We start from the raw sequence: 26460 nt of genomic DNA, 5'->3' as shown, positions 1-26460 counted from the left end.
TCTTTTCTTTTGCAGATGGGGTGCAGGTGCAAGTGGATCTAAGTCACCTGGCCTAAGCACCACCCACCTTCTTAGCCCTGCCTCTTTCTTCCTGCTCTTAACTCTTAGATCAAGGGTGTCTCGCCCAGGAATCCGAAGCGAAGGGCAGACAAAGAAAAGGGCAATTCCTGTTCAGACCAGGATGACCCAGGGCCCGACCCCTTGCTCAGACAGCAAGTAAGCATGTACCAACATGTGTTTACCCCTGTGTCCCCACAGGCCATCCCTACCCCCTCTGCCACCCACATGATGTTCCCTTGTGCCCCTCCCCCCTTCTCGCACACAGGTGTCTGTTTTGCTTGATTCTACTATCCTGACCCCCCCCCCTCCCCACCCTCTACCCTACTTCTACAGGAGTCTGTCCTGATACATTCTGGTTTCACCATCACCGTCTTGTGGCCAATGCTGGATTTGACTTTTATGGACCTCAGTGATTCACGGTGTGTCACCCTTTCTCAACTCTCATGCTGGACTTCCTTTGCATCTTGTACTCATGGTGGCCCTGAATCATGTTTTTCCCATATTCATCTTGTATCCTGGCTTGCAACATTATGTGTTACTACTGACTTCTCCAATTGTATTTGCTCTCCCTGCTTGCTTCTCCACTCTTTTTGACTGCTTACTCTGTTCCCTCCTCTCCCTTTTCCTAGCTCCTCCCCTCCCTTTCTTCTATGCACTTACTCTATCAGAATTGTCCCTGGACCTAGTATGACAGCAACCTTGTCTGTCTCCTCCCCCTGCCCCTTAGTCCCCCACCCCGTTCCAGCAATACATCTGAAATGTCATCAGACCTAGTACTATAGTCGGTTTTTTTGTTCCTCCACTTCCTTTCTGCACCCCCCTCCTTCACCTTTTATTTTTTCTTTGGCTCTACCAGAATTATCGTAGTACCTAATACGGTAGTCGCCTGTCCGTTTCCATTTCCTTCCCACTCTCCCCATCCCTTCCTTATCTATGTCTTAGCTCTTGCACTATCTGAAATGTCATCAGGCCGAGTACGATAGTTAATTTCACATCCTTACTGTTCATGTCCGGTAGGAATGTCATTGTATTTTCCCTTGTTCACTCCCTTGCCTTGAAGGGCTTTGAAACAATTATAAATTACTCACCGTAGTGACTAACGTACTCTTAGTCCCCTTTCCGCCATCCTGCATGGGCGTCCCTTCCAAGGGACGGGAGACTGAACCTTCACCACCTTTAAATTTTGAGGCGCATGGGGTGCGGCACAGGTATCATGCACTGCCCTGACTCTGCCCTCTGGCACCACACCTCAGTCCCCATTGATGCGTCGACAATAGATTTAACATTGCCTAATGACACCAGTATTATTAGTGGGGGGAAGGTTGGTGGGACGTATGGCGGAAAGGGGACTATGGGCTAAGAGTACATTAGTCACTACGGTGAAGAACTTCTAATTACTCTTACGTCCCTGTCCCCTTTCCTCCATACAACTGAATGTAGCCCCAGGGTGCAGAGGAAACCCTCCTTAAGCAAATCGGTTCCTGTGAACCACCCGCCAAGTGGCCGCCCTGCTTATGACTTGCCAAGGGACATGGCGCTGGAATACGATGGCCGTTGCCTTGGCCCTGACTGCGTGGGTGTGCATGTTGGCCGGAAGTGGCTTGTGCTGGCCCTCATATGCTTCGTTGATGGCCAAGACCATCTAGCGAGATATGGAGGCCTGGTAGCCTGTTCTTGAGCCTCCAAAAGTGACTAACGGGGTGTCCGATTTGCAGAAGCCCTTGGTCCTGTCCAAGTAAAATTTCAGAGCACGCCCGACATCCAGACAGTGCAGCACCCTCTGTACTTGAGGACTATTTCCTCGTTCAGGTGGAAAGCAGACGGCACCTTGGGCAGAAATGCCGGGTGTGTCCGCAGGACTACTTTATCCCTGTGAAAGGTAGTATATGGTTCTGAGGCTACCAGCGCTTGTATTTGCTGACTCTACGAGCCGAGGTAAGGTCAACTAGCAAGGCCATTTTGATGGCGACCAGCCTGATGTTCGCAGACGCCATTGGCTCAAACGGTTTGTGCGCCAGAGCACCCAAGACTATGTTGAGGTCCCACACAGGGTGCAGCCTCTTGACGGGCTGGTAGAGCCTTGCGAGCCCAGTCAAATGCTTCTTGACGATAGGATTGGAGAAGAACCCCTCCACCTGCTTCTTGACGATAGGATTGGAGAAGAACCCCTCCTCCGAGTTCCTGCAAGCCCCTCTGGCTGCGAGGCATGTACGGCAGGTGTCCACCTGCACATCAGAGTGGGTGAGGTGCGCCGAGAAGGATAGCACGTCGTCCAAAGAACATGCCAGGGGGTCTATTTCCTTGGAGTCTACCCAGTGGCAGAATCTGGTCCATTTATTTTTATACTAAGCCCTGGTAGCCTTGCTCCTTGCACCTTGTATGATTTCCAGATTAGCCTGTGAGAGGCTGAGGTGCCGCAGCGTTACCTGCTCAGGTACCACACTGAGGGCTAGTTTCTGGGGGCGGGGTGGAGGACCCTGCCCTCCTGTTGCACCAGAAGATGTGCTGGTCCCGTCGGGAGGTGAATCAGAGGCACCTCCAAGAGGCTGAGCAGCTCTGAAAACCATGGCCTGGCCGGCAACAATGGAGCTATTAGAATGATGTTGAGTTGGCAAGACTCCTTGATCTTGCAAATCACTGTGAATCAGCGGAGTGGGCAGGAATGCATGAGCCTTCATGCCATTCCACTGGAGCCGAAATGAGTCGCCCAGGGAGCCGGGGCCCTGCCCCTGCCAGGAGGCGAACTGAGGGCAATTCTTGTTGTGCCAGGTGGCAAAGAGATCCGCCTGGGGATGGCCCCACCTGCTGAAGATCTCCTGAATGACACGGTTGTTTAGCTGCCACTCGTAATTGTCCGCTCCCAACCTGCTGAGCCTGTCCAGCTCCAGGTTGGCTTCCCCCGGGAGGTGGACTGCCGTGAGGTATATGTCGCTTTCCAGGGCCCACTCCCACATGCTGATTGCCAGTCTGCACAGAGGAGGGGGATCTGGTTCCTCCCTGCTTGTTGACGTAGTACAAGCTAGTCGAGTTGTCTGTCTGGATGAGGACAACCTTGCCCCTGAGAAGTGGTAGGAATGCTCTGAGCGCTAGCTAGCCAGATGCTGTTCAGCTCTAACCAACTGATGTGGTATTCCAGCTCCAGTAGAGTCCAGGTGCCGGGGATGGAGAGATCGTCCAGGGTGGCTCCCCAGCCCTCGAGCGAGGAGTCTCTGGTGATGGTGGCCTGCGGGGAGGGCAGCCGAAAGGGCTTGCCCGTCCGTAGGTTGCAGTCGCTGGACCACCATGTTAGGTCCGGGTGAAGAGATGGAAGAACGTTGATCTAGGATTGGGAGCACCGCTCCTGGTTCCGTGAGGCAGCCAAGTGCAGCTGAATCCTCCTCATCCTCAATCTCATGTGTGAGACGGCCAATAGGACTGCCGCCGCCAAGAGACCAAGGAGATGCTGGTAGCACCATGCCAAGGTCACCTCTCTGCCGAGAAAGCGGGGGGTGGCCCTCTTGATGGCCAAGATCTTGTCTTCCGAAGGAAATGCCTTCGCTGAGCACATGTCCCAGATGAGGCCCAAGAATGTCAGAGGCTGTGTGGGCTGCAGCTGCGACTTTGAGCAAGAAGCCCAGATTGTGTGGTGTATGCATAAGGGTATGGGAAGAGTGGTGAACCTCTTCCGGAGATGTAGCCCTGACGAGCCAGTCGTCGAGGTATGGCTAGATCTGGAGGCCCTGCGCTTGCAACAAGGTAGCCACCGTATTCATTAGCCTAGTTAAGACCCTGGGGTCCGAGTTGAGGCCAAAAGGAAGGACCTTGTATTGTAAAGGATAGCCCATGATCCTGAACCGTAGGAAAGACCGATGGGGCTGCCAAATCGGGACATGTAGGTACGTGTCCATCAGCATATCCAGTCTCCCTTGCACAATGCCTCCGCTATAAAAGCTGGTGTAACCATCTTTAATTTTGTAGGGGTAAGGAGAGGTTGAGGGTGGAAAGGTCCAGCACAACTCTCAGGCCCACCTGGTTCTGAATGGCAAAAATCCTGGAGTAAAAGCCCAAGCCTCGCTGGGAGGCTGGGACTTCCTCCACTGCCTGGCTCTCTACGAGGGACCGGATCTCTGCCAGAGTTGCTGTCCCAACCAGAGGGAGGGGAGGGGAGGAAGGAGGAGAGGCTGGGATGGGTAGGCAGTACCCCGCAAATACTACAGAGGATCCGGGGGTTCACTAAATTCTGGCACCAGAAATGTGCATGAGAGCAGACCTGCCCCCCACTGGAGACACGTGGACCCGAAGGGGCGCGTCATGCCTTCTTTCCCTCAGAGGCTGTCGCAGAGGAGGGGGGTGACTTGAAAAAGCCCCTACTCCCCCCCCCCCCTTTTTTGTCGCTTGCACAGGTCCTGAGTCGGTGAGCGGTGCAGATGCCTGGATCTCTGTCCCTGGAAGCCGCTGAACCCTCCAAACGTACGCCCCCGTTCGGAGCACTGCTGTGACTTTGTGTACAACTTGGACATGGTCTTTGTCAAGAAGGATAAAGACTTTGCCATTTGTGAGCTGTTTTTCTTCTTGTCCAGCTCTTTGTCCGTGGTGAAGTAGAAGAGTTCTCCCTATCACCTCCCACCCTCGAACAGTAGATCTAATGTGCTTTCCTGGACGTCTGGGTTGAATTGTGTCGCCCGGAGCCAGGCTGTCCTTCTCATGTCCGTGGCGATACAGATGGCACGGCCAGATGTGTCAATATGGGCCACAGTGGATTCCATGAGGCCCTGCGCCACCAGCTTGGCCTCAGCCAGCCCGCCTTAAAATGTTATTGGCTCTGCATAGTGAGTCCCGGGAGGAAGTCTGCAATTTCCCGCCATAACCTTTAGTTAGCGGCCGCCAGCATGGCATCAGCGTTGGCCCGACGAAGATGCAAGGACGCGTTGGAATAGAGTTCTTCCCGTATGCCTGCAAGATCTTCTCCTTGCCTAGCAGCGCCGCAGAGGAGGAGGCTGAGGACGACTGGGGCTTGGATATAGTGATGCCGCAGCGATCACAGAGGAGTGTGGCTGAGGATGGGCCAAGAGCAAGAGTGTATCCCCCTCCATCTGCCTGTACTTGGCATCCAGGTGTCGATTGACCGGCTGGACAGAGTGGGGCTTGAGCCAGCCCCTCTTGGCCAGGGAGCCTACATCGGTTTGCAGTGGAATCCCCGTTTTGGCAGAGGGGCATCATGTGAGGACTTCAGTCAGAACCCCCTCTGCTCAACTTCGGGTTGGGGTAGGCCCAGGTACTCCGCCAGCCCTGCAAGATGTTCGTGGACGGCCCTGGCTGAGGATGGCGTGTCCGGATCCTCCTCCTCATCCATATCCTGCAGATCAGGAGGATCCTGCGGAGGTGGAGGAGTAGCTGTAGCCAGAGGCTCGGGTACAGGAACCGTGGCCGGAGGCTGAGGAGGCGGCGGAGGAGGCTGGTATAGAACCACCTGAGGAATCGGCTGGGGAGCCAGGCGAAGTGGCTGCAGCGGGGGCGCCGACAGAGACACTTGTGGTGCCGTTAGCATCGCAGGGAGGATTTCTCTGATGGCGTCCTTGAGGATAACCCCCATCCAAGGTGACTTCATGGACCCGAGGAACCTCTCGAAGAACCCCTCTTCACTGGCTGGAGAAGTGGTAGGGGTACGTACGGTGTAGCCAGGAGCTGCTGCATACCCTGCCTGTATTGACACAGTGGGAAGCTGCCCTGCGCATAAGAAGGATAGGCTGTAGGCCATGTACCTGGTTGAGGCCAGTCCCACCTTGACACTCGTTCTTCGCCGAACTCCGGGGATGGCATCGGACAGGTGCCTCGGTCTGGTGAGGCAGCCATATTGTCGAGCTGCCTGTCACGTGCCAGCGACGTGTTGCTCGGCTCGTTGGGCCCAGCTTCCTCCAAGACTCTTGCGGGTGGATCACGAGGCCTACCCTGGTGAGTGAGTGAGTGAGTGAGTGAGTGAGTGAGTGAGTGAGTGAGTCACACCTTGGGAAGGAGTCTCCTTTGTGTGGTGAGATGGAAAATAGCGGCCGCACGCGGTACAAGCTTGCCAACCGTGGTCTGGGCCAAGGCAATGTAGGCAGAGGGTGTGGGGACCTGAAGTTGGGAACAGCCCGTTGCAGGGTGGACGCCTGCTGAACTCTGTGGAAGTAGACATGCGCCGGGAAGGAGCATGGTGCCTGAGGACCGAGTACCTGAATGATAAAGACAAAAAAGGAAAAAGAATAATTATCCGCGCATGGAATTAAATGGTCAAAGCCAAACCCAGGAGCTCTGGTGAATTCGGCCTGTTCCAGTCGACGCGGAAAAGGGGACCAGGGCGTGGTGCCGGAGAGTTGAGTCAGAGAAGTGCCTGCTCGCTTGGTCGCACCCCCACGCGCCTTTAAATTTAAAGGGGAAGAAGGTTTTTTCTGGTGAAAGAGGTTCAGTCTTCCGTCCCTTGGAAGGGACGCCAATGCAGTATGGAGGAAAGGGGACGGGACTAAGTACATTGAGAGGAGAGAGGAGAGACACAGCCCTTAGTGAGGCAAGATTCAAAATTTCAAATAAAAACTCTTGAACCGTCTTCGAGAGTTGGTGTGTTCTTGAGGCCATCTGGACATTCTCTAGAGGGGTACAGCCTGATTTATTCTTGTGAGTAAGTGGAACCCCTGTGTAAAGACCATTGCCATGTCCAACAGCAAGACATTATTTCTATAAATCATCAATGGGGTAAGGATGTTACAATATACAGTCAAGGCTTCCTCTCCAGAGGGATAAGGCTATAGTTGCCAGAACCACATATGGGCTGCTTGTGAAAGTTGTCTGAGATTCAAGTCTGAATTCACATTTCAGAGAAAGCCTGGCTGAGAAGCCAGTAAAGGTTAATGGGTGGCTGTCAGAAGGTTTGACTGGATACAACTATGTGAGTGGGGTCTGGGTTCCCCTACCTAGCCCTACAATGCACCCTACAAATAAGGATTGCGTCAGCCACTTTTACTCCCTAAAAATAGGTAAATAATGCCAAAATATAAAAACAGGAAGTACAAATATTCCCAACAAAACATTGGAAATGGACATGTGGGACCTTGTGCCCCTGCTTTGAGCAACACAGGTCCATGGATATATTTGGAACAGTAGTGCATGTTGTACCACAGGAAAAAACTATTATAGTGCCTGCTCAGAAAAAGTAAACTTGTGTCTTTTAATGTGTATGAATAACTCTATGCAAAGGAATAATTATTACAAAAACATTTCCTCTCTCCAGTTAACACATTTTTACTCGCTTATAAAATGCTCCCATTGGGAATTGGACTTAGTTTTACTCCCTAAAAAATCAGTTTACTTCCAACTTTAAAAAATAGGCAGTAAAATACTCCCACTTCAAAATCTTATCTGGATCACTGCCTACAATCCCTTAAGAGGAGGGACTACTCCCCTTACGGTGATAACAAGTTACTTACCAACTGTTCACGTTCTTTCGACCGGATGTTCCTCCTACATATTCCTCATACTTGATATTCGTATCAGCTTTGCTGCTTCGGCAAAAATAAATTCCATACCAGAGTGCGCTGTGCTCGATGTCATGGCGTCTATGTTCCTTGAGGGGTGCCGTAGAGCGTCAATGACATCTGTAGTATAAATAGCTTGAGCCACGCCCATTGGCTTCAGTTCTATTTTTTCAATATCCTCGATTGATGAGTTGACTAGGCTTACCCCTAGACCGCAAGCTCTCAGCGAACGCGGAGTGTAATTCACGTAAATTGTACGGCGGGGTAGGCTGGGAGGGGCGATGAGGAATTCATGGGAGGAACATCCAGTCGAAAGAACGTTACCAGTTGGTAAGTAACTTGTTCTTCGAATGGATTGTGTCCTCCCACGTATTCCTCATCTTTGATGGACTCCCAAAGCAGTGAAAATTTGGAGGTCGAATATAAGCAATAATCTTTCATAAATGTATGCATAGACTACCAGGTGGCAGCTGCACAGATATCTTGCACCAGGAGACCCCTTTGAAGAGCTGTCAAAGTTGCCATGCCCCTAGTGGAGTGAGCACTTAGTCCATCGGGAGGTTCTTTACCTATCAGTTTTGCAACATTCTCCAATTGCCAAAATTATCCATCTGGATAAGGTCTGTTTTGTGGCTGGCATATCCAATGAAAAGTTGGTCACTGTCGAAACTTTGCAAGTCTAGAAATATAAAAGCTGAGAGCCCTTTTTGGGTCCAGCCTGTGAAGCCTTTCTTCCTCCTTACTTGCATGAGGGGGGATGATAGAAAGATGGCAATGTAGAAAGTCAGAGACTACCTTGGGTAGGAATGAAGGTTTGACTTTAAGTATTACTTTATCTTTATGGAAAATGGTGTGAGGAGGCTTACATGAGAGCCTGTAACTCACTCACCCTGCCAGCTGATGTAATAGCCACTAGTAGGACTGTTTTCAATGTGAGAAGCCTTAGAGGACAATAATGCAAAGGCTCAAAAGAAATGCATGTAAGAAATTTTAATACTGAATTTAAATCCCAAACGGGGACATGGAATGGGACTGGGGGGTACACGTTAGTGAGACCTTTCAAAAATTGTACAATCAATGGTATCTTGAAATAAGACTTCTTCAGAGGAGCGCTTTAAGATAGAAAGCGCTGCTAGGTATCCTTTTATTGTACCAATCCAGATTGGCTAAATGTAATAGGAAAGAAAACACCATAGGTGTGCCACATAGGAATGGATCCACATTCTTATCCTTGCACCAGTTACTGAGCGTATTCCAACGACAACGGTACAAGGATTCTGTTGCTGGCCTTCTGGCCGAATGCAAAATCTCCATTACGTCGTCTGGGAGGTCCCACTCCTTACATCTCAGCCTCTCAGAAACCATGCGTGAAGGCTGAGTGTCTTGACCTCTGGATGGAGAACCAGACCTTCCTCTTGCAAGAAGATCCTCTCTTTGTGGAAGACGTATTGGAGGGCAGATGGACATGTCCAGAAGGTCCGGGTACCACGTCCTCCTGGCCCAATCTGGAGAAATTAGGATCATGGTTTTCCTGAATTTTCTCAACCTCCTGATTACGTGAGGGGACTGGAGGAAACGCATACAGGAGTGGAAATTCACAGTCCACTACGAACGCGTCCCCTAGAGCTCTTCTTGGAGGAAATTCCCTTGAGCACTACTGATCGCACTTCTGATTGACCTCTGTCACGAACAGATCCACTTGAAGGGTTCCCCAAAGAGTGAAGATCTCTAAGAACTTCCAGAGCTAGTTCCCACTCGGAGCGTCCAGCGCAGTGTTCTTCTCTCTGGCTAGGTGAACTGCCGATAGAGAGCTTCCTTCTTGTATTGCCCAGAAGCAGAGCTACATTGCCTGTCTGCACAGTGGTAGTGACCCTAGACCATCTCTTGTTGAGGTAGTACATGGCCACCGTGTTGTCCGTCATCATCAGGACATTCTTTCCCTGTATAGAGGGCAGAAAGGACTTCAGCGCTTGTTTGATTGCCCTCGGCTCCAAAAGGCTGATGTGTAGTTTGGACTCCGATGGAGACCAACGACCACTGATTGTCAGATCGCTAGTATGGGCTCTCCACCCGCGAGAGTGAGGCATCCTGTCACTACCGTTATCTCTGGCCATGGTTCCCAAAAAAAATTCTCCCTTAAGAATATTGTCCTTGCAAGCCACAATAGAAGGTCTTGAGCCACTCTGCTCGGAACTTGCAGAAGATCTGGCATATTCCCGAAAATTGGGACCACTGAGTCCTGAGGGCCCATTGAAGGGATCTCATTCTCAATCTGGCCTCTGGCACCAGATAAATGCAGGATGGCATGAGGCCGTGCAACCTTAGAAAATCGGAGGCTGGCAGATGCTGGACATAGTGGAACTTTGTCAACATCTGCAGAATGTGTTGAGCTCTCACCTCGGGAGGCGAGACTTTCCCTGAGGATGTATCTAGGACTGCTACGATGAATTGGAGTCTCTGGAATGGTATACGAGACTTCTTGTAATTGAGGGAGAAGCCCAGTCTGTGTAGGAAGTGGCAGGTAATCCTCAATTGTTCCTGGGCCTATTCAGGTGAACAAGCCCTAATTAACCAATCATCAAGGTAGGGGTAGACGTGAATCCCTGCCACTACCGCCATCAGTTTGGTGAAAACCTTTGGGGCGGACTGCAGCCCGAATGGCAGAACTCGAAATTGAAAATGCGAACTGCCAACCGCGAGCCTCAGGTACTTTCTGTGCTTGAGATGGATTGGCACATGAAAGTAAGCATCCTGAAGGTCCAATGATACCAACCAGTCTTGGAGTTGGATAGCCTGAAGGATCAGAGAAAGGGTTACCATCTTGAACTTGTCCTTCCTGAAGAATTTGTTCAAATTTCTTAAGTCCAAGATGGGTTTCAATCCTCTGTCCTACTTGGGAACGAGAAAGTAGGGGGAATACCAACCCTTGTTCCTCTCAGCTACAGGTACATGTTCTATTGCACCTTTCTCTAGCAGGGTTAAGATTTCCTGCACAAGGAGCGGAACCGGAATTTTGACAGAGTTGTATCTCGGTGGATGATCCGGAGCCCTTTTCTGAAAAGGAAGGCAGTAACAATGGGCAACTGTTTCCAGTGCCCAAGCATCATAAGTAATGCCCCGCCATTCGTTCAGATGCTGAGAGATTCTGCCTCCCACCAGGGTCTTGTGGTTCAAGCCTCCAGAGTGGCTTAGAGGCGACTGAAGCAGCGGCTGAGGGGACAGTTGCCACTGCAGGGGCTGATTTAGCACCCTTTCCTCATTCACCACGAGGCAATCTTTTTTTTGTCCTCGTTGACTAGCCTGTCCTCGCCCCCCTCTAAATTATGAATAGAAACGAAAAGGACGACCCCTCCAGGAAGATGAGCCTGAGAAGGATTGTTGCTGAGGTTGATGTATGAAAGCGCTAAGTGACTTAACCGCTGCCTTGGAGGTCTGCAGCTTCTCTAGACTCTCATCCCCTTGCTGCAGAAAAACCTCAAGCCGCCAAAGGGCATATTGAGTAGCCTGGCCTGCACATCCCGTGCAAAGCCTGACTTTCTCAGCCACACAAACCTGCACAGCACCAGACGCCACGGACCTGCTGATGCGCTCAGCAGTGTCTAGCCCCGACTGGAGACATTCCCCAATTGCCTCCTTTACAATAGCCAGGGAGCAGTCTCGTTCCTCGCCTTCCGGAATGTGCTGAGTAGCCATGCTAACAGTGCCACAGGGTGTAGGTTAACCTCAAAAGGGTACAAGTACCATTGGTTGATTTTAAAGCCATACTGCTCGAAGAAAAAATCTTGCGAGCCCAGGCATCACTCCTCTCGCCATCCCCATACAGGAAAATAGAGGGATACGCAGACTTTTCTGGTGGATGTAGCTGCTTGGACCACTAAGCTTTCAGGTGTAGGGTTTTTAGTCACACACTCTGTATCAAAGGATGAAGTTCTATATTTTCTGGCAAATATTTTTGTTACCGCAGGTCCAAATTCTGGAGTTTCCCAGTTTGACATAAACTTCCTTTGAAGGGCTGCATCAAAAGGCAGTACTGGATGTTTCTGAGGACCCTGGCTCAGAATATCTGTCATTTCCTCTAGTTCGTAGGTAGGAGAATTCCTACTCCAGCCCATGAACTCCACAACCCTATTTATAATATTCCTGTATGCTGAATCAGCATGATCAGCTGGATCAGGTTTGTCAAACTCCAGCTCAGGCTAACGGTCTATGCCACTAGCTGAGTGAGGGCAGTCAAAGATTAGACATCTTCGATTCTGGGTCAATCGGCTCTTTAGCAGCGTTCTTTGTTCCATATTTCAACCCAAATGCGGAAGAATCCTCCTCAGAGGTTTGATCCTCCTCATAAATAGAAGTCCTAGACTTGAAAGTCTTTCCTTGGCAAATGAGTATAAATCTTACCCATGGGTTGAGGCCATGAAGGCATCAGCATTGGTTTTGCCAATGGAATCGAGGACGCTACAGGAATCGACGCCGTCTTCGATAGAGGCGTCGATGTTGTCTACGTTGGCTTCGATAAAGTCGAAGGTGTCTTAGACAAGGGTTTTGTCGGCAATGGCATCAACGAAACCTTCGACACTGGTGTCGATGATGGTTTGGACACTAACGCCATTTTGAACGGTGATGCCTTTGATTTATGTACCGATAGGCTTTTTCTGAGGTATCGGAGAAGGTTCTCTAGGCGATACCGTTAACAAATTCTCGCCAGACTTAGGCCAGTTTGGTAGTCTTTGAAACTTCTGTCATCCGAAGGATGAGGTGGGGCATGGTCTTCATGCGACTTCGAAGGGGTTGGGCCACATTCTCGAAGATTTGCATCATTAAGGCCCTGAAAGCCTCCCATTTTCTGGGGGAATCATTCTTAGTTTGACATGTGATAACCCCTATAGAGGTATCAGAAGAAGAGGGAGAACGGTGACGCCTCTTCGCCTTCTTTGATGAAGAAGGCGAAGATTTTCTCGACCGACTCCTCGATCTAGACTTTTTTGACTTCCGTTGGGACGAGTCCCTAGACTCCCCAGAGTCTTTATCCTTGTTCGAAGAAGCCTTCGAAGTTTACCTCCCCACCGACAATTTACCTTGGCACTCCCTGCAAGTTTTTCCAGTCATGGCCCGGCAGAACCCACGGTGATCGGTCCGCTGTTCGGAACCCAGGCACCATAAGCAGACATAATGGGGATTAGTAATTGACATTTTCTTCCCGCAATCATGACATTTTTTGAAGCCAGTTTTTGGGGTCGAAGGATTAGGAGATGAAGACATTGGACGAAAACTGAAGAGCTGTTTCAAACACACGAAGCAAAAGCATTCGGAAAAACGGAACTAAAGCAAACGGGCGCGGCTCGAGCTATTTATACTGCGGATGACGTCGACGCCACAGCATCGAGCACAGCGCCCTCTGGTGTGGAACATTTTTTTCCCGAAGCAGCAAAGCTGATGATACGAATATCAAATATGAGGAATACATGGGAGGATAGAATCCATTCAAAAAATGAGTTATGAAGTACAGAAGGTGTGAACCCCGAGACAGATCATGAGGAGACTCCTTCCAGGATCTGCAACATCCCAAGACCCATAACTGATACCCAGCCTCTGCCCCAGTACTAACTGTACCAGACCTCAAAGTACCAATATGACAAAAAAGTAATGTCCCTCCTCTTATCGCTGTGGACCAGCAGAGTATCAACCGCAAGAGAATGTTTGTTCCCAGAAAAGCTTAGCAAACCCATCCCCGTCCCTGGATGGGCCAAACACTGACAGGTAGAATTACCGGACACTCAGCGTACTGGTAATAATGGTGTCCGAGTCATGCAGCTGCTACAACTCAAAAACCGAGCTTTAACACAAAAGAAACTCAAATCAATTTTAGTATTTAGCAGAGCATATTCTCCTATATTTTCTCCATCTGAATTGCATCTGCAGGACAGTGTCTGCACATGACACTGCAGCTGTGCTTCCAACAAATTGAAAAGCGCAACTGCACACCAGCTGTTCCTTTTTTCAGCATTCCAGCATCTTCAGGGATGCAATAGCTTTCCTCCTTGCGTGAAGATCATTTTTGGCTTCACTTAAATGGCTGTGGGGTACCAGAACGCAGGAAACTAATTCTCACCTTGAGAAAACCCAAGGTAGATAACAAGCAGTCAAACATTTCTAAAATTCTCGCCCATGAAGTTCCCCCACCACTTGACTCACCATTGGAAAGGTGCGCAAATGGTCCCAAGCCATTGCCCCGATCCCAGAAAAGGAGTCCAATAATTACCACTGAGGATCGCACAGCATCAGGACAAGTATTCCACTCAATCAGCAGCCCATTCACCTCTTTCATCATATCCTATTAGAGAGCCCAGGTTGAGTGCATAATTATAAAAATAGGCAATCTATGGTAAACTTAGCACCTTAAGACCCTGGTACACCTTGGATCTTATGGCGAATGCTACTCGACAAGGTAAAGGCCTAAGAATACTCCCCACTATAGGTGGAGACCCTCTACACTCTGAATACTTATCGGTAAAAACCACCAACGTCTTGCTTACCGTTAGAAGATATTTAGTATACTTTGATAGACCACTGTGTTGGCATTACTTTATCCAAAGTCATACTCTTTTTGCCCTGTATTGCCGTTCACCCCACTGACTACCTAGGGTTGGCTTTGATCACTTGACTACACTACCACTAAGTGTGCCAGGAAAAGCTTAAAGTGTGGCTGTTTTGCTAGGTTTAAGAAAGTATCTAGCCACCCTAAAAATAATTATGAGATATACCTCATGAAATATGCATTCATATACACAGTAGCATTAATGATCCTGGGCCAGCATAGGTCAGTAAAGATCTGGCAGCCTGAGCCCAGGTGATAGTTCCCCAGAGTCATGAACACTATTAGCACCCTGAGGATTCTGTTACGATGTGCAAATAGCTCCCCCCACTCTCCATCCCCAAGCAAAAGGGTGCGTGATTTCGTGCATGCCATATTTCCCGTAAAATAAAAAAAGCAAGTTGGATGTTGGGGTAACATTAAAGGGTGTTGGTCTGTTTACTGTTTCCCCTGCTGCATCTTTCAGACTGACGGGTAAAGGGGCTGTGCAGGATTGTGTTTACATTAAGTGCAGGGTTGCAGGGGTTGGTGGGCGGGCGAGATGGGGGAGTGCAAGTCTAGGGGTAGTATGGACTGGGGTTTTGCCCGAAACAGGGCATGGGTAGGGCCAAAAGGAAGGAAAATGGTGGACCCAGGGAAGAGGCTGAGGTGGGGAGGAAGGGATTCGGGCTTGAACTGGCAGACTTAGGACACCCGATTGGCTGCACCCTCTCCCCAGGTGCTAATGATGTATATAAATAGCAGATTCTGAAGAACACAGATGGCATGCCACAGGACCCCCACCATGTATCCCAGAAACGTTCAGTAGCCTAAATCGAGTGTATACTCGAACAAAAAACATTAATTCAAAATTCCTCATTTAATTGGGATCATTTAACAGTGGCCAGACAAATGTCTTGTAGCTGTGGTGCCCTTGGGAGGGTGTCTAAAACCCTTTGATGCTTTTCTTGTTGCAAACCTTTACAACAATGCAGCTGTAAAAGTTCAGCAATCTTTAGAGGTTAATTGCAGCCCTTTAGGACTAAGTGAGAATTCACCACTTGGGAAGACCACATTTGTGCCATTCTGAGAGTGAAAAATAAATGTTTATTTCTTGAACTGAAAAATAAATCAACTTATTTAATTAAATATGCTAGTGACAGACATAACAGATACTAATTTTAGAAGTATATTACCCTTTCTAGAAGACTCATTTCTTGGAATTCTGGACTGGTGTTGGATAACCGTTGTAGAGTGTGCGTCAGATCATAGGATGTTGAGAAGTAAAACCCATCCACGCTCAAGACATGGCTGATCATTGTTAGGAAGATTTTGTTGTCCTGCAACTGTTCGTGAAAAGACTGTTAGAAAGTTTACTACATTTATCAAGTAATGAGGTCATCGTGTGCATTTTTTAAACAAGCTATCTAAACATTATTATTACTAAAGCTCATATCATCCTTGCATTTTATTTGTACATGAAGATGAATGCACATTATTTACCTGAAAAGAAATAGAGAACGTGTTGAGCATCATCTTACAGTCACCCTTCAAAAGCAGGAAGCTCTTTCCATGCTTTATGAGATTAGATTAAACTGAACCAGGATGAAGAAATCTAGCACGCAAAAGGCCAGGTTGTTGCAGATGGCTATGGAGATTTTAAAGAACCCCTGGTGAGGGGCTCAGAAGACCATTTTAGTATTGTGTGTGCACAGGGTGTCTGCCAAATGAGTTCAAAATACTCTCAATGTAAAACACAGCAAAGCAGCCAGGCTTCACTCTTAGGAGTAGTTTGAATGGTATCAATGTACAGTTAGGACCCCAAAAGCACACAACAAAACACATTTCATGAGATACATTGCCAATATGTATAAGTAGACAACAACTTCCAAGACCCAGTGGGAACCCAAAACAACCTACTATACACTTTGTAGAGTTTGGTGGGATGATTCAGTTTGACTAATTAGTCACCGTTATTGGTTATAACCAACCAGGTTAGTACATTGTAGGCCCAGTACTACATCTCCATTAAATAAGCAAGTTCACCAATAAAGCTGTATACAAACAGCCATACTCCTGCACAATTTAGCCATAAAGAATTAAACATTGTTAGGTATGACTCACTCTAAAAAAAATATAAAATAACCGGAGCACTTCATAAATATCACAATTGCTCAGAAACCTCCTGGGCCCCAAGGGACACAAACATAAAACAGCATTTCTGGGGCAAGTACCTGTAAATGTCAGTTTTAGAGATTTTACAAAGTTCCCAACCATTTGGCCACAGGAATTAAAGAGACAAACCCAGTAGGCTGCTTTTGTCATGTTAATGTTAAAGGATATTTGTACAGCGCACTATCACCACCGGAGTGGTCTCCTGGCGCTTTGGCGGCTCTGAAAAAGGGAAGGGGGGTGGGGTGGTGAGTTAGTGGGAATAAGCTGGAAAAGTGCAAGAGAGCAGTGATGTGCTGTTGGCAGCCTCAGCCCGGTGGGTCCGTTGACTGGGTTTGGGGTGTTTTACGATCGGTAGTAGTCATGTGCTGTTGTGCGAGTCTTTGGGCCTCATTCTGAGTCACCCGGTATGGAAATAACGGTGGCGGTAAATCCGCCGCCACTGTTTCCATACCGGGTGTTCTCGAGTCCTGCAGACGGAGGTGTCATTCCCGCCAGGTCTGACCTGGCGGGTTTAAAACCACCCGCCTGCAGGCGGACGTGGAAACACCATCACGAGATGGTGCCAGTGTTTCCACTTCCCCATTCCTATTGAGTCCTCTTGTACTCAATGGGAATGGGGATTTACCGAATTCGTAATGCCCCGGTAATTCCGGGAATCATGGAGGCGGAATGGCAAAACGAGTCCGGCGGTAACCTGCCGGAATTTCAGGTACGGTTACTGCCGGACTCGTAATGAGGCCCTATGTGTGGTTTGCTTTGTTGTTGCAGTGTAGTTTGTGCGGATTTTTGTGTTGTAGGCTTGTGGTTGTGTTTGGTTAGAGTTTGAGAGGTGTATGCAGAGGGTGAAATTGTTAGTGGATCGGTTAGTTGGCATTGCTGTCCTTGCAATTAGGTCTAGGTGTCATGCCTGCCATCATACACTATTCCATCTGAATGTGGCACTTGCTAATCTTCAATATCCTATCTAGATGTGAGGCAGGCTAGTGATCACGATTCCATCCATGTGTGGCACTTAGTAACACTCACAGTTTCATTCAAGTGTGGCACATGCTAGCATTCACATTTCTATCTGGATGTGATGCAGACTAAAGTTAAAAGTTATGGTTAAAAGTAGTTAATGTACAGTCCATAGTTGGGGACAGCAGCGGGGACCACCAGGATGGGGAGTCTGGGGCACCATGTCAGAAGAATTCCAGACACTTTAGAAAGATCGTGGCAGTGGGAGTCTCAATCTCACATATGTAATATTTCTTTGGTTAGGGCAGGGGAAGAGGGGAACAGAAAACACTGCACCAGGAGAAAGGAGACCCTGGACAACTGGACTAACTATGAGAAGGAGGTCACACTGGACTCTGGGACAACCATTCACAGTGCTAGTTGTTGCGGAAACAGCCTAGGGAATGTGGGTGCATAGGCGAGTATAGGAGTCAATACTGGGTCTGGCTCGTCATGAGTTGGGGACTCCACTCAGTATGAACAGAGTGCCAGGTGCAGAAGGAGCTCAGACAGCAGGATCTCAACAAACACCCCCCACTGCCACTCTGGACAACACACAACAAGAAGGGCACCACAGCTGCAAAGGAGAAATAAAGGGTCAGAGGTGTCCAGGAGAGGGAAATCTGTCAGGCAGCAGGAAATGGTCCCCCAACACTAAACAATGTCTAGAGACTATACAATGCACCTCACGAAAAGCAGTAACGCATGCAGTCAGGTCTGTGGTCTTTTGAAGGAAAGTGAAAATATGTGGTAGAAGAGGATAGCTGTGTTTAAATGTTCTATCAATCAGCAAATGCCAGAGCACACTATGGCCATAAGGGAGTAGGCTAATCCAACATTTCTCCCAATTTCTTGGGATCCACTGCAAATACCAGACCCCAAATACCTCACCATACCTTTCTTACCCTTAATTATTTCTGGTTTCATTGAAAGTTTATTCACAAACAAGGATTTACCCAGCATATTGGTGAATATGTTAGAACACAAGCAACACTCAAACTGAAAATTGCATTTTGATTAGTGGATTAATAAGGGAGGAAACATAGATATAGGGGTGGGTATAGATGGGGTGTGGAAAAATATAGGAGTAGGCACGATGGCATAAGGAGCACAGGGAAGGTTAATACAGGCAAATAAATAAAAGAATAAAGCTAACAAAACTGATGTTACCAATACACATAGACCCAAAAACAATAGTTGAAGTACTTGCTATGCAGGTCTAGTGTTGCTGCAACAAATTGAAATGCACCAGAATGTCACCTAGATCTATTAGAACAAACTGAATCAACATATCTGAAAAACATGCGTTTGTGTCAATGTAAAAGGTGTTTAGCATAGCTTACAGCTGTCACTCTTTAAATGAGTTGTATAACCCGATTTTATCCGAGTTCACTGCCCAATCATATTGTATTAGCCTCGCCTTTACAACCTGAGGTCGTTTTATTAGATCTTCCCTTTCCATGGCTAATAATGCAAGATTTTCATCACACCCTTTTCCTGCCTCTGTTACCGAAACTGGGATACCCTTTTTTTAACATGTTACCGAGAACTTCATAAAGGGAATTTGACAACGGGTCCAGAATTTCTGCATGGGACATAAGCTTACGCCATAAATATTTAGTAGCTAAAGATGTCAATCCCAGTTCGTGTATGATGATCGAATTTGGGAGTGACATAGGTAAATGTAATACTTTCTTCCATATTTTCCCTTGGATTTTGTTTAGCATGGGACCAATTTCCAAGTAGCACAGGTCTAAGCCATATATGATGATTGCTTCTACTTTAAGCTTGTAGAAATCGATCAAAGGAATCATAGAAAAGTTGCAGATTTTTTAATATATTAGTTTCATTTGAGCGATCAGTGGCATCGCTTTAGTTGAGATTTCTACATGCCATTTGTAAATCGAATCAAAGTTGTTCAAAATGTAACCCAAATAAATCATGCCCAGAGCACGTGGAATCGGCAGTCCCTTTATCTTCCATTGGTATCTTACGATCTTTCGCTTATTTGAAAATACCAAGATATGTGATTTCTTTGGGTTTAGCTGGAGATTGTGATTCTCACCGAATTCTACAAGACATTCAAGTTTATTTTGCTGCCCAAAAGGCGTAAGGTCAAACATTATCAAATCATCCGCAAAAGCCAACAAATCCAAGCAAAGATCCCCCAGTTTGATCGCAAATGAATTACACGTAGACCAAATTGTGGCTATCTCGGATAAGTACAGGTTAAACAATGTGGCTGCGAGGTTACAGCCTTGCTTTACACCTATATGAGTTAAGATAGGTGATGTTAAAGAGCCTTCCTTGTCGATCTTAATCCTGTAATTTGTGTTGGAGTGTAGCATTATGATCATCGCTATCAGGTGAGGTGGAATATGAATATCTTGCATCCTTTGCCATAATAGTTGTCTGATTACAGAGTCAAATGCCCTGGATATGTCGACTAGTGCCATATATAGAGGACCATGGCCTTTCTTCCTAGTGGATTTCAGTAAATGTGCCAACAGAGTTGCATTCAGCTGTTTGCCCATACCTTTGCGGAACCCAGTTTGAAACCGTGAAAGGATTTTGTGTTTTATAATGAAATCATTTAAGTCCTTTAATATTAGGGCAGCAAAGATCTTTGCAGAGATATCAATTAGGGCTATAGGTCTAAAATTGGTGGGATCGTTCAGTGGACCCTTTTTATGTACTGGAATTATGATTGCAGTTAACCATGTCTCGGGCACTTTCTTTGATTTAAATACATATTCCAACCTCCTTAAGATGATTTTTGCCCATAGTTTCGGGTCGTCCTTTATGACGCACGGTGGAATGCCATCCGGCCCAGCAGCTTTAGAGGGTTTTAGCATTGCTATTATGGAAATAATATTATTCAGTTCCCAAGGACATTTAGAGGGAAGATTCGTAACCAAATATAGAGTTTGTAACCCACTAAATTTCTGTGGCAGAGCGTATTTGGACTTATAGATTTCACTCCAGACTTCTCCACTTACTGCAGAGCATAAAACCGGCTTTCCTTTTAAAAGAGGATCTTTCAATGTTGCCCAAATTTCCCTGGAGTTTTGGCCAATTAGGTTCAGAATCATTTTTTGGTTGGTGTCTATAAATGAACCGATCTGCAACTGTTTGACATCATTTTTATAGGTTGTAAGAATTGTTTTTTCTGATTCGCGTAGCCCCCTATGACATTAGATGATTTCTTCAATTTACGAATTTCATTGTTTTTTTGTTTTTTCCTCAATGCAATTTCTACATTGTAGCTCCTCTTGTAAGCAATCTGCTTAGCCGTTGAGCGTTCCTTTACCAAGGTGTCAAGATGACCACATATCATGCCCTCGTATTTTCTTTCCCATACGATAAGATCAAATCTAGACATCATTTCCACATTTGTTTTTACCGTGTCTCTGTTAACCAGGTAATTTAGCTGCCTATATAGACTAGCATTCCACCTGATGGAGAGGGCTTTACGATCTATCTCCAACAAGGATAATACCGACTTAGCTTCATACATCGGTAGGTTGCAATCTAACAGACACTCCAATATGCATTCATCACTTAGATGCGATTGGATGATATTACAGTTTATAGCGGATTCTGCTAGTGCGTCCGAGATTACCAAATAGTCGATTGTTGAGCGTTTCGTGCCACGAGCCCAAGTGTATGCGTGCATCTTTTGTATAAAGGGCACTACATACAATTCCCATTCGCTCAAAAATTTACTCCATATTTGCCCCCTTTCAAAAGCCAATGTTTCATACTTATTGGACACTATATCTGTCTTCACCATTTTTGTGTTAAGATTTGAATTAAAATCGCCACCCATGATCTGTGCATTTGGAGCGTCGATTGCAACTTGTAGAAGTACAGAGTTCACTTTTTTTGATAGTAGCATCTAGAGTTATCGATGGGTTCCAGTACAACGCAATTATGATCAGCTGGGTAAGCACCCTAGCTTTAGATGTCACTTCCACCACTAATATGTCTGAGGATGAATACATTTGCAACAACTTGGTATAATATGAGTGTCTCACAAGGATCGCAAGGCCGCCAGATGGACGGCCTTGTATACCTCTTACTGCATGAGAACAAAAAGCTACATATCCTTCTACGTAAATGTCTTGGATTGCCATGGTTTCCTGCAGTATAATTATTGCTGGTAGTTGTACATGTAAAGTATTCTGAAACCATTTCTCGAGATCATTAAAACCACAGCAATTCCAAGAATTTATAACCACTGCGTTGTTTTAGTGTTTTTCTTTAACTGGCATATCGCCTCTTAGGGTTTTCATAAGTGGTTCAAGCCATGCCAGGCTTGTAGCAATTTGCGCAACAGATTCAGATTGAATTCTGATTTTTTTCATGCAGGGTTGCAAACTGATTGTCATGATCTTCAATGAGAACATTGTTATGTGTCGCAGAGGGCTGATATTCTACAAACAGTGTGGCATTTTCCAACGAGTTGAACAAGGATAACTCATAGCCAAGCAGTTGGAAATCTTATGCGTGTTTCCATATTAGGGCAGCAATGATAGTGTTCTGATATTTACATAACATTCGACCATTTGAGACATACAGTAATCGAACCCAGTCGATGTTCATAGAATATAGAGGGGGTAATTCATAGAATTCAGCGCACAAGTGGCGCACGCGGCTGGCGCACAGTGTGCGCGTGCGAATCCCTGCACCAGCCGCGTGTGCCAAAACCCATTTCCGCGCACAGCGTATTCATGGATTCCAGCTACCAAAACCAGCCGTGGCGCAGCGACCCTGCAGCAGCGCCAGTTACGCCCCCAAGAACGCCTCTCGCGCAGGGAAAAGCCATCAAAAACCCCAATCCAGCGCGAAGGGCTGCGCTAACCCTGTACCAGCACGGCAAGCGGGCTACGTGTATCACTGGGGTGCATGGGAAGTACCTCACGTCATTTCAGCTGGGTACGTGCATTTCAGGGGTGCGCGGGAAGTTCCACACGCAATTCCATCAGGGTACGTGTATTTCAGGGGTGCGCGGGAATTTTCACACGCGAATGTCCTGGCTACGTGTATTTCGGGGTGCGTGGGAAGTTACACACGCAAATCTCCTGGCTACGTGTTTTTCGGGGTGTGCGGAAAGTTTCACACGCGATATCAGCAGGGTATGTGCATATCAGGGGTGCGCGGAAAGTATCACATGCGATTCCATCAGGGTACGTGTATTACAGGGGTGCGCGGGGAGCACCACACGTGAATTGCACGTGTGGATCCTCCCAGGTGTTCCCTCTACACCCTCCACGGCCCCTGCAGGTGGCTCACACCACAGGGGCCTACCCTGCACATGTCCTGCAGGCACCCCATCCACCATGGCCATGCCCCCCAGCCAACCCACATGTCAACTTGCACTACTGCCCACCAACGCATGTCCCCCTGCACCCCCAGCCACCAGGGGCACCCTCCACCAGGCCCCCACCCATGTCTCCCACCACCCCCACCCCCCAGCAGTGCAGGGGCAGCCTCCACCAGGCCCCCACCCATGTCCAACTCATGTCCCCACCACCCCCACCCCCCCAGCACTGTGGGGCACCTGTCAGCAGGCCCCCACCCATGTCCAACTCATGTCCCCACCACCCCCACCCATGGCCAACTCATGTCGTCACCACCCCCACCCCCCCAGCAGTGCAGGGGCGGCCTCCACCACCCCCACCCCCCAGCACTGTGGGGCACCTGCCAGGAGGCCCCCACCCATGTCCAACTCATGTTCCCCCACCACCCCCCACCACTGTGGGGCACCTGCCAGCAGGCCCCCACCCATGTCTCTCACCACCCCCACCCCCCAGCAGTGCAGGGGCACCCTCCACCAGGCCCCCACCCATGTCTCCCACCACCCCCACCCCCCAGCACTGTGGGGCACCTGCCAGCAGGCCCCCACCCATGTCCAACTCATGTCTCCACCACCCCCACCCCCCAGCCACCAGGGGCAGCCTCCACCAGGCCCCCACCCATGTCTCCCACCACCCCCACCCCCAGCAGTGCAGGGGCAGCCTCCACCAGGCCCCCACCCATGTCTCCCACCACCCCCACCCCCCAGCAGTGCAGGGGCAGCCTCCACCAGGCCCCCACCCATGTCTCCCACCACCCCCACCCCCCAGCAGTGCAGGGGCACCCTCCACCAGGCCCCCACCCATGTCCAACTCATGTCCCCACCACCCCCACCCCCCAGCAGTGCCGGGGCAGCCGACACCAGGCCCCCACCCCCCCAGCACTGTGGGGCACCTGCCAGCAGGCCCCCACCCATGTCCAACTCATGTCCCCACCACCCCCACCCCCCAGCACTGTGGGGCACCTGCCAGCAGGCCCCCACCCATGTCTCCCACCACCCCCACCGCCCAGCAGTGCAGGGACACCCTCCACCAGGCCCCCCACCCATGTCTCCCACCACCCCCACCCCCCAGCACTGTGGGGCACCTGCCAGCAGGCCCCCACCCATGTCCAACTCATGTCCCCATCACCCCCACCCCCCAGCACTGTGGGGCACCTGCCAGCAGGCCCCAACTCATGTTCCCCAGCCAACATGTCATCACAATCTAGATCCCTGGTCCCTATGGTCAGCCTCCAAATGCAAAACACCCACCCGAGTATTGCATCCACCCACTCAGAAATGGCAATTACATGACAGAACACCAATTGCAAGTTTCGAAAGAAACACATGTCCCTCACATACACCCAATGGGTGTCAGTGAATCTCAAAACCCATATCATGATATGCATGAAACCAATGAGATGATACTACACATTAAAGTTCGATAAAAAAATATGTATTAAAGGAAACATAAATAGATTCAAAAATAAAGAAACAGAAATGGAAATGTACAAAAAAGAAAAGAAGCATGTCCGTGAAAAAAAGCAAAACCAAAAATCATTCTCCAAAGTAATGGTGTCCAAAGTCACTGTCCACAAAAGAAAATCCAATGGGAAATAATAATTGAAAGCCATTGCTCCATGGGTAAATTGTGAAAGAAAAATAAAATCCAACAATGAACTATGTACAGACGAACAAGCCAGGGTCCATTATCCCAACAAAAGAAATTAAACCTATCTAACAACACTAACTAATAAAATAAACTATATACAAAAATGTGGCCAATGTCCAAAAGGTCCAAAATAAATTAAAAAAAACAAAGGAAACCTAACACTAACTACATGACTATGTACAAGGGCAGCGGGCTAGTCTGACGGCTCACTTTTGGATGTCCCGGGCCAGGGCATCATCGCACAACTGCTCAATGTCCTGGAGGCGGTCCTCCTCCATGGCCCGAGGGTTCGCAGGGCTGTCGACGTGTCCACCTCCAACCCCTTGCGGATTGCCTCGAGGCACTCGGCCCGCCTCAGGGCCCTCCGCATGGAGTTCTCCGCCCTGACCATCGTGAGCCGTGCCTCTTCCGCCCGCTGCCGCTCCGCATCTATGGCGTGGCCCAACAGCTGCCACACGGAAGACACTCTCTGTCCTGGGTCCTCCTGCCATCCGGCCGATGCCTGCCCCTCCGATGTTGAAGGCCCCAAGCCTTCATGGCTCCCACCACATTGCTGCTGCTGCTGTGCATCTGCCCGTGCACTGCCTCCTGCTGACTGCACATCCTCCGCCGGCTGGGGTGCAGTCGTTGATGTGGCCACCCCTGCTGGACGTCCGACTCCCGACTGTGGCAGGGATGCCTCCTCCACCAGCCTAGCCGCACCGTCAGAGGCAGCTCCACACGGCACCCAGGTGACTGATGGGTAGGAAGATGGCACGGAGGACTGGCGCGTAGGCGGTTCAGTTGAGGAGGGGGTCGTAGCAAGCCCCATCAAACAGAGGAATCCGGCCTGGGTGACCTGTCCCAGTAGGCTGACGTGGTCAACGAGCCATTCGAGATGACGTGAGTCTCCTCATGAAAAGACTGCAGGTCACCTCGCATGGCCCGTTGACGCAACGCCACACCAGTCCGGACAGGCTCAACCCGGACCCAGATAGCCACGTCCGCAGGCAGAGGAAGGCCAGTTGTCGTTTGCTCATCTCCTGCCTGAAAACAGGTCTGGACGTAGGCATCCCTGCTGGTGCAAGATGATGCAGGGACAGGATCAGGGACAGGATTGCACACAGGCACCTCCGCGGCGGACTGTGCTGCCTCCTGTCCCTGGTCCTGCACTGCACCACTAGCACCAGTGGGATCCCCACCTCCAGACCCCGTCTTTGTTGCTTGCACGGCCTCCTCCTCCACCAAACCCCCCACCAACCTGGATGACTCTGTGCCATCTTCCCCTGTTGGGCCCTGTGGGGTTCCAGCTGCCCCTTCTGCTGCCGAGGAGTCCAACTCCAACCTCCGCCTCTTGGACCTCCCCCCGGCAGCTGCGGCCTGGGACGCGGCACCGGACTCCTCACTCCCCGACGAGATGACAACCTGGGAGGGGATTCGGGCCTTGCGTCTCCGGCTGGCGGTGGGATCCCCACCGCTGTGCTCCACAGCACCTTCTCCGCTCTCTTCATCAGTTGACGCTGCAGACAGGGAGAAATAAAACACAGGCATCAGGGCACTGTACAATGGACACATACACACATGACAGTTGTACATGAGTGGCATTGGCAAACCTCAGACATGCCATCACAATCCCCAACACACATGTCATTTCAACTCGCACACATGAGCCATACCACAGCCACATTGCAACTGCCAGCACCATCCATACACATACAACAGCATGAGCAGGCAAAGCTGAGCCAGACATCACATGCAACACAGGAAGTGCACCACACATGTACACACACCACCACACTTGCATGCATGTGTACACCTCTGCCAAGTGTCGCAGTGTTCAGATGGGCATCCATGTCACATCTGCCAATCAGGCTTCCACATCCCGCTGTCACATGCATCCATGTTGCATCACTTTTGCACCCTTGTCAAATACACACAAATGCACATGTACACAGTGCTGATACATGCAGCTGAAAACAACATACATGTGTGACATCATGGACATGTCTACTTACATACACATTCATCCAAACATGTGTGCCCACACAACTGCATTTGGCATGCAAGCCTACACACACAAGCACCATCCATGTCTCACACATTACAGACATCGCATGTGTTAGCCCCACGGCCCTGTACACCCCCACCCATACTCGACCCCACACAAACAGATGTGCAACCT

At 49.1% G+C, this 26460-nt stretch overlaps 1 protein-coding gene across 4 annotated transcripts in view; it reads right to left on the bottom strand.

Moving 5' to 3' along the window:
• The window catches only part of SACM1L (SAC1 like phosphatidylinositide phosphatase), a 1165903-nt gene that overhangs the window by 840417 nt on the left and 299026 nt on the right, over window positions 1-26460 (bottom strand). For 2 of the 4 annotated variants that reach the window (XM_069613352.1, XM_069613354.1), the window contains exon 5: window positions 15315-15479. In XM_069613352.1, the coding sequence (XP_069469453.1) occupies window positions 15315-15479 (165 nt within the window). The remainder of the gene's footprint in view (window positions 1-15314; window positions 15480-26460) is intronic. The other 2 variants (XM_069613355.1, XM_069613353.1) reach the window with 1 other exon arrangement.

This window comes from Ambystoma mexicanum, chromosome 5p (assembly GCF_040938575.1).
Source record: "Ambystoma mexicanum isolate Mex_15411 chromosome 5p, UKY_AmexF1_1, whole genome shotgun sequence".
In the NCBI taxonomy this organism is placed as follows: domain Eukaryota; kingdom Metazoa; phylum Chordata; class Amphibia; order Caudata; family Ambystomatidae; genus Ambystoma; species Ambystoma mexicanum.
This window is presented reverse-complemented; position numbering and strand designations above follow the sequence as displayed.